The sequence below is a fragment of the Mastigoproctus giganteus genome, chromosome 8 (genome assembly GCF_048544385.1).
Source record: "Mastigoproctus giganteus isolate SK-2022 chromosome 8, ASM4854438v1, whole genome shotgun sequence".
Classification (NCBI taxonomy): Eukaryota; Metazoa; Arthropoda; class Arachnida; order Uropygi; family Thelyphonidae; genus Mastigoproctus; species Mastigoproctus giganteus.
In genome coordinates, this window is record NC_143582.1 from 4,600,132 (window position 1) to 4,613,717 (window position 13,586).

Here is a 13,586-nt window from a genome sequence, read left to right on the forward strand (position 1 = left end):
ACCTAACAAAAAATAAAGTTCTATGAGTATTCAGAAAATAATATCTACAAATTAAATACACTTTACTATGCATAAAATACACTAAAGCATTGATTTTTTACATAACTTTTAGTTAAAAAATCAATGCTTTAGTGTATTTTTTACAAATTTGAGTTATATACAAGTTATGTAAAAATTAGCAGAAAACAGCTTTACTAAAAAAATATGTTGTGGTCCTTCTGCTGCACCAGATGTTGCTGAAGAACTCTGCTTTGTGGCAGGACTGTATGATGGCTTGATCATAACTACATAATAAGCATATCTAGTTTAGCTAATTTTGTAGTTGAGCCTTTTACAGAACACCCCAAAGAAGGCCCACTGTCCTCACACCAAGTGGAAAAGGCCTGGGTTTGAATCCCATCGATGACGCGAGGAACTTTAATGGGCTTTTTTCACTGCGTGGCTGTGTTAGTCAGTCTCAGGCATCGATAGCAAGGTCCCCCCCCCCCAGAATCTGGAGTTTTTCATCCAGCAAAACAGACAAATCAACCATAGAACACACGCAATTAACAGACATATGACACAGCACAGCAGATGAATTTAATTATTCGGGTTGGCCTAAAAATAATAGTTTGTATCACATGCAGTGAGTAGAGTGTTGTTATTCCCTAGTTAGTTGGATTTAATGTAATGTATTGCGAAGCAAACGACCTCTGAAACATATATGTATCCTGCTTATTTAGTTAAAGCAGGCACGAAAAAAATTAACAGAACTCTACTGAATGTGTATAATAAACTCTCTGGTGACCTTGATTTGCATCTTGAATCTGAGGAAATAAAACTATCACGGAAACACTGGAGTTGTTTAATGCATATAATCAACGAAAGTTTCCACCATGTGGAGGCTAAATAAAAAATTAAGAATTTTAAAAGAGTGCACTTACATTGCTAATAATTAATTACTTGTAATATAATTACCTGACCTGTGTAATGATTAAGCTTACTGGCTGAACATGAGAGAATACTCTAAATCTATTAGTACCAGAGTTTTAACTATAGATCAAGGCTATTTGTTTTTGGATTTTGGACTATTTTATCATTAGTTTATAATAACATTAGTTTAGTTTATCATTTAATAACAGAATGGTATCCAAGAGGAGCTAGAAGAAAACCTGGAAGACAAAAGGCGGAGAGATGGATAGATGAAAATTCGTGAGCTTTGTGGGTAGTAAATGGATGGGCCAGTGCTCAAAACAGAAGGAACTGGGAAAGTTGCTGGAGAGGCCTTCATCCTGCAGTGGATTGAAAAATGGCTGATGATGATGATCATCATCATCATCATTAGTTTTAACTTATTCAAAACTATAAACTTGCAGAAAGTGCAATATCTTCTTTTGGGGAATTTGTTTTGATTCATTTAAATTTTAACTTATCTTTCACACATCATCACACTATTAACTTCATGGTCAAAAAGGAATTACATATAATTAAATAAATCATTTGCTAATTTCTGAATATAACTTGAAGTAACTGCTTCAAAATCATATCAATATTAAAGCAGATTATTTATCTCAAAACAACATACAACAGAATATTCTTTCACCTCTTATTTTAATGGTTTTTTTTTTTTTTTTTTTTGATATATCTATATCATAATATGATTTAAAATGTATGTTTTTCATTGTAATAAATTTACGTTAACTATATTTAAAGCAACCTTACATTTTTTATAATCCTACCTAAACCTTAAAATAAAAAATTAGCCCAATGAAAAATTGCTTTATGGTTGGCGTATATAAACATTTATTTTTTTTCACTGACCAAACTGTCACTAATTTAAAAAAAATGCAATATGATGCTGAAATTAAGTTTTGCATCAGACTGGTGCAACCTTTTAAATTTTTCAGTTTTTTTTTTTTTTTTTTTTTTTTTAATTTGGAAATCGAATCATATTCTCATATTCTCCAGGGAAAGATACTTTCCCTGCCAAAATTCTCTACGTGAGTTTGCAGAATTTTCTGTTTTTATTTCAATATACTAGGAATTACAAGAAATCAACTTTTTATGTGGTGTTTAACACACACCAGTCAAGTACTGATGTCTGTGAGACACCAGTAAGAGCAACCTAATCTTGCCATAGAGCTTTGGTTTTGCCTGTTTTGAAGAAACACAAACATTCATGTGGTATCCACCAGATGTCACATGAGACATCACAATCTGTTTCAATTTTAGGAGATGGGTGACAGACTATAAAGTATTTAAGGGCAAAGGCCTCATGCTACGAGGTAGAATGACTAATATGTAGGTTAGTGCAAATGCATCATTTTAACATAGCTATCTACCAAGAGTAGGATTTAATTAAATTGGCATCGTTTTGGTTATATCTCATATTGTGACTGCCTTCACAACAAGTTGCCATGGTATTGTACTACCTCGAATAAATAACACTTCACCAGTGGAGAAGACTTATTATTCTCAGCGGATTGCAACACCAGGGTACCTGCCCACCCACCGAAGAGAAGCCAACAAGCTTTGAAATGGTGCCATCTGGGTGATGGTATCTGTAAAGTATTTGCTCTTAAATACTTTATAGTCTATATCACTATGCACCATCAGGCATTTTTCATATTGTGAAATTATACTTCATAACTGGGTTGTCACTATTGCAACACCAGGGTACCTGCCAACCCACTGAAGAAAAGCCAACAGGCTTTGAAACGGTGCCGTCTGGGTGGTGGTATCCGCTGAGAATAAATAACCATAGTCTTCTCCACTAGTGAATTGTTATTTATTCAAGGTAGTACAATACTATGGCAACTTGTTGTGAAGGCAGTCACAATATGAGATATAACCAAAACGATACCAATTTAATTAATTAATTTAACTACTTTGGTAGATAGCTATGTTAAAATGATGCATTTGCACTACCCTACATATTAGAGATGGGTGACCTTAAATTCTAAAAAATACAATAAATTACTGTTATTATTATTGGTTTCTCTCATTCACTTTTATTTTATATTTTGTAAATGGATTCAATAAGTCATAATTAATAGAATATCATTGTCAATTCAGTAAAAAGAGATAAAAATGATAGGAGGGAGTATATCGTGATAGGAGGGAGTATATGATGAGAGCCTTGTCGATCAATTCGGCCCTGGAGGGATTCTGCAAGGCTCAAGGGGCAGAATTTTTTTCAGCCTGGTCTGTACTTGTTAACAGGAGAGACTGCTTCTACAAGGATGGGATACACTTAAATAGAAAGGGTGCAAGAATTTTTGCTGATGCTGTCGAGGCAGTGTTAGGTGGGTCGGAAAACTGCTAGTTGGGGGGGGGATACAAGGACTAATAGATTAACAGTAGCCACTGGCAGAGGTGGAAGTGATTCTTGCACTGCTTCTATTGAAACGAGCAGAAGCCTGAAAAACAAGATGCAGGATATTTCAGAGACTGCTGGTAGTCATTGCGGTACAAGTAAACACATGGGTTGTGTTAGGGTAGCTAAGAATAGAAACAGGTGCATGTATACCTGCGTGTACACCAATGCTAGGAGTTTGGTAAATAAATTTGATGAATTTGAGGTATTGCTCAAAACATCAAAGGCAGATATTGTTGGGATATCAGAGACGTGGTGTCACACAGATATAAGTAATGCGCAACTGGAATTTGGGGAATACAATGTGTATAGAAAGGATAGACAGGACAGGAGGGGAGGAGGGGTTATGCTATTAATTAAGAAACACATAAAGTCCAAGGAAGTGAAGCCAGTCGACATCGATGGACAGGGCAGTGTCGAGTCAGTCTGGTGTGACATAAGCATAGGGAAATCAAAATTGAGAGTAGGAGTGTGCTATAGGCCTAATGACTCTGATGAGTATAATAAGATATTGTACAGGGAAATAGAGTGGGCCAGTAAATCAGAGAGTCTTATAATGGGGGATTTTAATTTCCCAGATATTGACTGGAATTTGTGGATTGGTCACTCGCACACTAGCAAGGCTTTTGTGGATTTATTGGATGATTGTTTTCTACATCAGCATGTTCTTGAGGCAACAAGAGGGAGAAATACTCTTGATCTGATTATCAGTAGTGATTCTTCATGCATTAAGAATCTGCAGATAAATTAACCACTAGGTGGCAGTGATCACAGTGTGTTGAAGTGGGATTTACTCAAGGAGGTAACTACCATCAGAGGTAAAGGGAAGGGTTTTTGTTTTCGTAAAGGCGACTATGATGGTCTGAGACAGTATTTAAATTCTATACAGTGGGACCAACTGATGATGTTACCAACAGCAAACTCAAAATGGGAAGCATTCAAGGAACTAATCTTGGAGGCTACCAGGCTTTACATACCAACTAAGAAATATTGTTCAAGGTTTAGGCCTAAATGGTTGTCAGATGAATTAATGAGACATGTGGCAGAGAAGAAAAATGCATGGGATACATACAAATTAATGGGTGACATGGAAGCCTATGATAGATATAAGTTGGTCTGTAACCAAGTCACAAAGGAGATTAGGCAGGCAAAGGCAGACTACGAAAAATCCTTGGCAAAGGATGCAAAGAAAAACAGAAAAGAGTTCTTTACATATTTGAACTCGAGAAGGAAAGGGATGAATCAGATTGGTCCACTGGATATTGATGGTTCAACAGTTGAGGATCCTGCTCAGGTGGCTAACAATCTAAACGAGTATTTTGCATCTACATTCACGCATGAGGAGTTATTCAGGAAGGAGAATGATGTAGGTAAAGTAAACATTGGCAGTGAGCTGGATGATTTTGTAAAAACTGAGAGGAAAGTGGAGGAGAGATTGTTGAGGATAAACATAAAAAAGGCACCTGGGGTATTAGTACTAGTATTAGTACTAGTAACGGCCGTATGGTGCAAGAAAGCCTATGGCTTATGCTGCACCAGCCAAAAAAAAAAAAAAAAAAAAAATCCGAACAAAACAATGATAAAAACCAAAATTAAATAAATAAATAAATAATAATAATTAATAAATAAATAAAAATAATAAAATGAAATAAAAAATAAATAAAAAGGAAATTAATAATATCATCCTATGCGCTTCCCTTACCCGAAAGTACTATCCAGATGACCTTTGAATTTCCCCAAACTGTCGGCCTCTACCACCCACGAAGGCAACTTATTCAGTAATTTATAACTCACTGGCTAAAATAAAACTTCCTGCAGTCCAATCTAAACATTTGCCCCCCGTAACTTGAATTTATGTCCCCTAGTTCTAGCATCATTTATAATCTTGAAAATTTTGTCCTCATTCATTTTACTGATGCCTCTCAGAGCCTTAAACACCTCAATCAAATCTCCTCTAAGGTGTCTAGTTTCCAAACTCTGCAACCCACATATTCGAAGTCTTTCTTCATAAGGACGCCCTTTTGCCGATCTCACCAGGCGAGTTACCCTTCTTTGCACCCTTTCAAGAAGCTCGATGTCTTTCTTTAGGTGCGGTCTCCATACTTGAACACAGTATTCCAAGTGTGGTCTAACATAGGCCTTATATAATGGGATTATCACGTCTCTATCTCTACTTGCAAAATTTCGATAGATCATCGATAGGACACCATGGGCCTTTCTTGCAACCTGTTTACAATGCTCAGAGAATTTCATGTCTGACCGTATCGTAACACCCAAGTCCCTTTCCTCCAGTACTGGGTTTAGTTGAACTCCACCAAGTGAATAAGTTATTTTGGGATTACTGTTTCCCAGGTGTAATACCTTACACTTTGTTGGATTAAAGCACAGCTGCCATTTTTCTGACCATTCCTGAAGTCTATCTAGGTCTCTCTGAAGAAGCTCAGCTTGACAGTGATCATTAACTACTCTACCAATTTTAACATCATCTGCAAATTTAGACATCACGCCCTCTATCCCTTCATCAATGTCGTTTATGAAAATTAAAAACAACAGTGGTCCTAATACTGATCCTTGGGGAACCCCACTTCTTACATCAACCCAATCTGAGGAATAGCCATTTATCACAACCCTCTGCCTCCTGCCCTGAAGCCATCCTCCTATCCATCTAAGGATTTTCCCAGTGATTCCAACCTGTTCCAACTTATAAAGCAACCGCTCATGTGGGACTGAGTCAAAAGCTTTGCTGAAATCTAAATAAACAATGTCGAAATTATTCCCTAAATCCAGCTCGTGAGTGACCCTTTCGAAATAGCGAACCAGATTTGTTAAACATGATTTTCCCTTTACAAAACCATGCTGAGTATCCTTGAGAATTTCAATTCGATCCAAATGATCCTGAATTCCATCCTTAATCATTGCCTCCATAATTTTCCCTACTATTGAAGTCAGACTGACAGGTCGATAATTTCCCACTTCACTTTTAGAGCCACCCTTATGTATGGGAGATACATTTGCACTTTTCCAATCCAAGGGAATCTCCCCAGAGTCTAGTGATGCTCGCATAACCAGCCTCAGTGGTTCAATGCACTCGCTTGCCGCCTCTCTCAAAATTATAGGGTATATTCCATCAACTCCAGGAGCCTTACTGGTCTGTAGGCTTGAAAGTTTTTTCATTAAATAATCTTGCGAAATTTCAATATCATTAATTACATATTTTTTAACTTCGCTCCCACAATTTCCCATTGCCACAAAAGGCTTTTCATTTGTAAATATCGATGCAAAATAACTGTTGAGTTCATCTGCAACGGCAGCTGGTGTATTTATTACTATCCCCTTTCCCTTACGTAAAGGTCCGATCTGGTTTGTCCTGCTCTTCTTGGCATTTTATATATGTGAAGAATTCTTTATCCCCCCTCTTTGCTCTGTTTGCTAGTGATTTCTCATAAACTGCCTTTGCCTGTCGAACCTTTTCTGTGGCTCTATTACACATCACCTTGTAGCTGTTATAGGCTTCAGTACTTTTTATTGCTCTGTAACTTTTCCATGCCACCTTTTTCTGCTCAAGTAATGTGGCAACTTCACTATTCATCCAACTTGGAACCGTTCTCGTGGAGTATTTTTTTAATGGTATATACGCATTCAAGGCAGCTGTGATTAATGTTTTAAAAGCGTACCACAGTTCAATTGTATTCATTCTCTGCGCGATATCTACCCAGTTAATAGAGGCCATGTAGTACCTTAAGGCATCGTAATTTCCTTTTCTGAAATTAAAACCCATTCCTTTGCCTTTTACTTCTGCTACCTCTCTCGTCATCATCCACCGTAGAACTCCGTGATCACTTCCTGCTACTGGTTCCTCTACTGTCAGCCCTGTTATGTCATCTGATTCGTGTGTGATGATGAGGTCTAGGATATTCTTTTCTCTAGTACTTTCCCTGACATGTTGATACAAATAACAGTCATCTAGTTGATTTAAAAATTTTGTTTCCCATGTCGAGTTTCCTTCCCATTTACTCCAATCAATTAGAGGCAAATTGAAATCACCCATAATAAGGCATTGACGCTTACTTGCCCATTCCATTTGCATGTAGAGGCTTTTGTCATAGTCCTCACAATCACCTGGTCTGTAGATTACTCCTACTCGCATTGTACCTTTGTTTCCAACTATCTCACACCATACAGACTCTATACTAGCAAGTGAAATGTCTGAATCCGGGAAAGCTATCGTCGCACTCAGGCTGCTTCTGATAAGAAGCATTACCCCACCACCCCTTCTATCTACTCTATCCTTCCTAAATACATTATACAAGCCATACTGAAACTCATCATCCCCAATTTCTGGGTGGCACCACGTCTCTGTAAGCCCTATTATGTCCGCGTTACTTGTTTTAACCAGCAGTTCGAATTCGCTCATTTTATTGACGACACTTCTAACGTTACTGTATAAACAATTAAGATTTACTGTTCTTGTATATTTAACAACCCTAACACAACCCTTGAAGTTTTTTAGGCTCTCTTCCCTGATATTAGCTACCCGCTCACGTGAAACGTCTTTGGCCCCAGAACATCTAGATAATACGTCCAGTTGGGGTAACAGATAAGAACTCTTAAGGTATGTGCAAGAGTTACATTGACCAATATTATCAGATAAACGCGTGTCAGTATTACCCACATCCCCCCTAACTAGCAGTTTCCCTGAGCCTTTAAGGTATCCTCAATAATACTGGCAAAAACCTTTGCACCACCTTTGTTTAAGTGTATCCCGTCTCTACAAAACAAATTCCTTCTACCTACAAGTGTGGGCCATGCTGATAGAAATTTACCCCCTAAAGCCTTGCAGATTCCTTCAAGTCTTGAGTTAATCCACAAGGCTCTTAACATATAATCCCTCCTATCGTGTCTGGGCAGAATTGCAGACACATAGACATTATGGCCTAGCTCGCGACATTTCCTCAGCATGGTCCTGTATTTTTCCAACAAATCGTCAGATCGTGTACGTTTAATATCGTTTGTCCCCACATGAATAATAATATTTTCTTTACCCCCTTTAAAATCTGACAGTCTGTTGGTGACATCATCAATAGTTGCCCCCGGCAGACATACCCTGGTTCTCCTCCACCTATCTTTATTACAAAAAATATTCCCCGTTTCCCTGACAATGGAGTCTCCTAATAAAACAATGTCCTTTTTAACCAGAGTAGTTTGCACTTGGTTTTTCTGTTTTGAGGCTCGAATCGGGTGTGCATCACTTGGTAGATTGCTGGAGTTTCGAGTCAATGACGAGCTCCCAGAAGCATTATTTTCGAGGGCAAGCACTCGTTTTTTCAGGGACTCAAATTGTTCCATCAGTGCACCAAATTGTAATTTAAGATCAGTGCACTCCTTACATCGATCACAAAGAAAAGAATCCCCAGGTGAGGTAGGATTAGTCACCAGGTCGACCTTGGAAAACATTCCACAAGTTCCACAACGGATTAAATCATGACTCACCCGTAAATCGCCATCTGCTATTTCCGTGCGAGTCACGATACCCTGTGACGTGTTTAAGGCAGATCTCGTAACTACCATTATAAAATTAAATAAATATCAATGAAAGTAACTTTAAAAAATTATATCTATAATATTATTAAAATCAAACAGTTACAGGAAAACCTATAACAAAATAATCCAACAATATCTAAATAAATCAAATATTTAAAAGCACTATCCAAAAGTAAACCACTTAACTGAGGAGCCCTGTCTAAGCGCGTCCGCTCACCTCGAATGCCAACGTACGTAGGGTGGATGGGATCTATCCAGTTATATTAAAGGAGGCAGCAAAGGAAGTATGCAAACCCCTAGCCATAATTATGAGAGCTTCTTTGGACTCAGGGGAGGTACCCATAGACTGGAGATGAGCAAATGTAACCCCAATTCACAAAGGAGGATCAAAGGCTGACACAAGTAATTATAGACCTGTTAGTTTAACTTCTGTTCCAGGTAAATTAATGGAGGCACTGGTTAAAGAAGCACTGCAGGATCATCTAGACAAGAATTCAGTTATAGCTCAGACGCAGCATGGTTTTGTTAAGGGCAGGTCTTGCCTGACCAATTTTGATTGGATACTATGATGTAGTCACAAAAGAACTGGATGCAGGGAATAACTTTGATATTATATATTTGGATCTTAGAAAGGCTTTTGATACTGTTGCACATGGAAGACTGCTGCACAAATTGGAGCAGTGTGGCATTGGAGGCAAATTGCTGCTATGGATAAAGGGGTTGGTTGAATGGCAGAAGACAGAGAGTGGTAATCAATGGACACTGCTCAACGTGGACTAATGTTATTAGTGGAGTTCCTCAAGGTTCAGTGTTGGGCTCCGTTGTTGTTTTCGGTGTTTATGAATGATATTGATGATGGGATATCAAGTTTAATGTCCAAGTTTGCAGATGATACAAAGGTTGGCAGGGTCGTTAAGGACATTACTGACGCTATGCTGCTGCAACAGGATCTGGAAAGGTTGAACAGATGGGCTGAGAGGTGGCAAATGAGGTTTAACATCGACAAATGTAAAGTGCTGCATATGGGAAACAGTAACCCAGAGCAACGTATCAACTCTGCGGTACTACACTGACAGTGGTGGAGAATGAAAAGGACCTGGGGGTAATTGTGCAGGCAGATATGAAGTTCTCTGAGCAGTGCAGACGAGAGCTGCAAGAGTAGCTTCATGGTGTCTTGTCAATGATATACAGGAATTTTTCTAGCAGGGATAAGGAGGTGATTATTCCCTTGTATAAGGCAATGGTAAGGCCACATCTTGAGTACTGTATACAGGTCTGGAGGCCTCATTTCAAGAAGGATGTAGAGCTGCTGGAACGAGTACAGAGAAGGGCAACAAGATTAGTGAATGGAACAAAGGGGTGCTCTTACGAAGAAAGGCTTAAGTTTTGCAAATTACAGAGTCTGGAGACTAGGCACCGGCGAGGTGATCTGATAGAGGTGTATAAGGCTTTGAATGGTTTGAGCATGCTCAATGCCAATGGGATTGCTTCATGTTGCTCAGAATAATCACCTCAGAGGGCATAATTCAAATTGAGGAAGGACGGATGTCGGATAGATGTGCGGAAATTTGCCTTTGGCCAGCGGGTGGTTGGTTGGTGGAACCGACTTCCATCACTTGTTGTAGAAGTTGATAGCCTAAACATATTTAAAGCTCAACTGGACAGGTATTTCGAACGAACAGATGGGTGAAATGGGAGTGGGTTTTTTTTTTTTTTTTTTTGGCTGATGCTGAATAAGCTTGCTTTCTTGCATCATATGCCTCTACTAATGCTAAATAATGCTAATGCTAATTAACAATTTTAAACCATAAATTAAGTTGGCTAAGGTAAAGAAAGCCTGCACAAGAAGAATGCAAAAGTTCGATGAAATTTACCGGTAAAAGTACTTTGCCTTAATGGCATTTGTATTGTTGCTCACTCGGTAAACAGATGGTGGGTGTTATCAGTCTGGAGTAGAAGTTGAATCCCATGGGAGCTTGAAACCCTCCTGAAGTGGAGGGGGTAACCTGACCTTTTTTTTTTCTTTAGAATCACTAATTGAATTAACTAACTGAATCATGAACAGAGTCATATTGGAAGTTCTGGCGTCGTAAAAAATGTTCATAACGTGGTTTCACCGGTAAACCTTTTCGAAGTTTGCCGTGCTTCTCGTGTGTGCTTCCTTTGCCTTTTTTTTTTTTCTTAATAAAAAATTTATCCACTAGTCCACCAGTGATTCAGATATTTGCCAATAAATGATTATTTTTTTTTATAAAAGAAGTTAAAGAGTGTGTACTTTAGCTATCTATTTGGTGATCCAAAATCTCATATTTAAATAACTGTTATAAATCACTTAATGTTTCCTCTTCTGAAATTAATTTATGTTTTTCAACTGCATTGAAAATTATAATTCATATTCTGAACTGAATGTACTCTCTCTTTTACAATATTAAACATCACCATAGGAGAATGATAAATAATGCTATTCTGAACATTATAATTGGCTGTTATTCCATTCTGAACTTATGCAGATTTTGTCTAGTTAAATTTTTACATATACAGCAGACTCTTGATTAACCGGGACACTTCAAGACTCCAAATTAAAAAAAAAAAAAAAAAACAACCAGAAATCAAAAATTCAAGTAATAACTAGAATAGGTATAAACAGATATTTTTGCAAGTCGTAAATAAGTGACAAGCAACATAAGTCATCATTGGGAGATTAGTGTAACTATTATCTTGCAATCGCCGCTGTCTTCACACCGCCGCTCAAAAAAAGAAGAAAAAAAGAGAGACCAAATGTTTAGTTTGTTTTAGCGTGTCGCGTCGCGTCGATTGTTGTGTTCCATTGCAGTGCAAAAGGACAAATTTTGTTTCGTTACTTATGTCAGGGTTGTCGGAATTTTTTTTCATAGTAAAAGGTTTTTTTTTTTTTTTTTTTTATTTAGAAAACTCGAAAATGATGGATAAATGCAAAAGAGTTGCGTTTTCAGTTAAACAAAAACTTGAAATTATTCAAAAGTTTGAAAACAGTGCATCTGTTAAATCTCTAAGAAATCATTATAATAAGGATGTATATCAAAATGGCCAAACATTAACAATGTATCGCGCGGAATTCAGATTTGTCAATAATAATATAGTAGCAATATGTTATTAGTCATTCCCGAGTTACATATAACTCGATGAAATAAGAAGTCCTGGAATGTATCCTTACATATGTCAGGGATTTTGTATTTTTGGATTAACCAGGAAATCGATTATCTGGGATTTGTTTTTTACCATCTATCCAGAAAATTGAGAGTCTACTTACAATCACAGTTTACACAAAAGAAACATTGTTTTTTTTTTTTTTTTTTAAAATTACAATTTCTTGGAAAATTAATATGATTATAAAGAACAATTCACTACATGAAAACATAATATTACACTTAATATGGTTAAAAAAAAAAAAAAAAAAAAAAAAAAAACATACTTTGTCAAGAAACCGGCTAAGTTTCACAGCATTACTAGATCCTGGTGCAAAAGATTTTGCAAGGTGGCAATCCTGCAAAGCAAAATAAAGCCACTTATGATCTAATATGACATTAAAATGAATAAATTAAATCTTGCTTATTAGTTTGGTGGGAACATGTTTTCAAATTTTCATAAACTAATTTTAGAGTTCACTGGTATTGATAAATTAAATTTTTATAGCCTATGTACAATAAAAAAAATTCACAAAACAATAAGATACATTTTTAAAATTATTTAGCATTGAAGTAAACATTCCATAGGCGTGAACAAAGAAAATGCTAAAGCGTCATATCCAGTGATGAATGAATGGAATTTTATGTAGGTCAATCTGTGTTAAATTCACAAATGTTGGTTTATCTACTTTTTTCATTAAGCCTGATCATAACATGCTTTGGAATAATGTGGAATCATACCAAAGCATCATATCAAATTACAGTATCATCTTAATTGCAATTTAAGGTTTCTTGAGATCTAATGTGGTTACTAAAATACATAACACAGACTATAGTAATTATGAAGAAAGACAGTTTTTTGTGATACTTCTCTCTTCATTGTAAATAAATCTATAATCCCATTGTACCAGTAAAGCCTTGCCTGAAATAGTGTCCAAGTATGGACACCACACCAAAAAAAATTAAGACATCCTGAAAGGCTCCAAAGACAGCCAATGCACCTGGTGATGTCAGTAAAAAGGCTCCATATAAGGAAAGACTTTTAATATGTGGAGTTTGTTATCTAGGCACCTTCAGGGAGCAGGCCCTAATTGTGATCCATTAGGCTCTGAGAAGATAAAATAAAATGAAGGTGAAATTTTCACTGTTATGATTCCAGAACTAGAGGACAAAAATTCAAATTATGAGGAGAAGAGTTTGAGTGGATTGTTGGAAGTTTTCCTTCAGCCAGAAAGTTATTTACTGGAATAAGCTGTCCCCATGGGCGAGTGGTCAAAGCTTATAGATTGAAGAAATTCAAAGATCAGCTGGATAGGTAACTATGAAAAGAGGAAATTGCATAACAGTTTAATTTATTTATTTTTTTGTGGCTGGTATAAGGGAACCTGGATCTTCCTTGCTAAAAATAGCAAGGAAGATCCAGGTTAAAAATAGCAAGAGTTTTAGCAAAAGTTTTGCTTGTTCAAGTAAGGGCAGGAGAACACACATGAAATTGCATGTAAACTGATCTTTGTTTGATTACAATT

At 36.9% G+C, this 13,586-nt stretch overlaps 1 protein-coding gene across 1 annotated transcript in view; it reads right to left on the bottom strand.

The window, feature by feature from the left end:
* Positions 1–857: 857 nt before the first annotated feature.
* LOC150081214 (rab-like protein 3) overlaps positions 858–13,586 on the bottom strand; it is a 103,034-nt gene continuing 90,305 nt past the window's right edge. The window contains exons 6-7 of the mRNA XM_090379428.1: positions 12,348–12,419; positions 858–884 (exon numbers count right to left, since the gene is read on the bottom strand). Of these exons, the coding sequence (XP_090235554.1) occupies positions 858–884; positions 12,348–12,419 (99 nt within the window). The remainder of the gene's footprint in view (positions 885–12,347; positions 12,420–13,586) is intronic.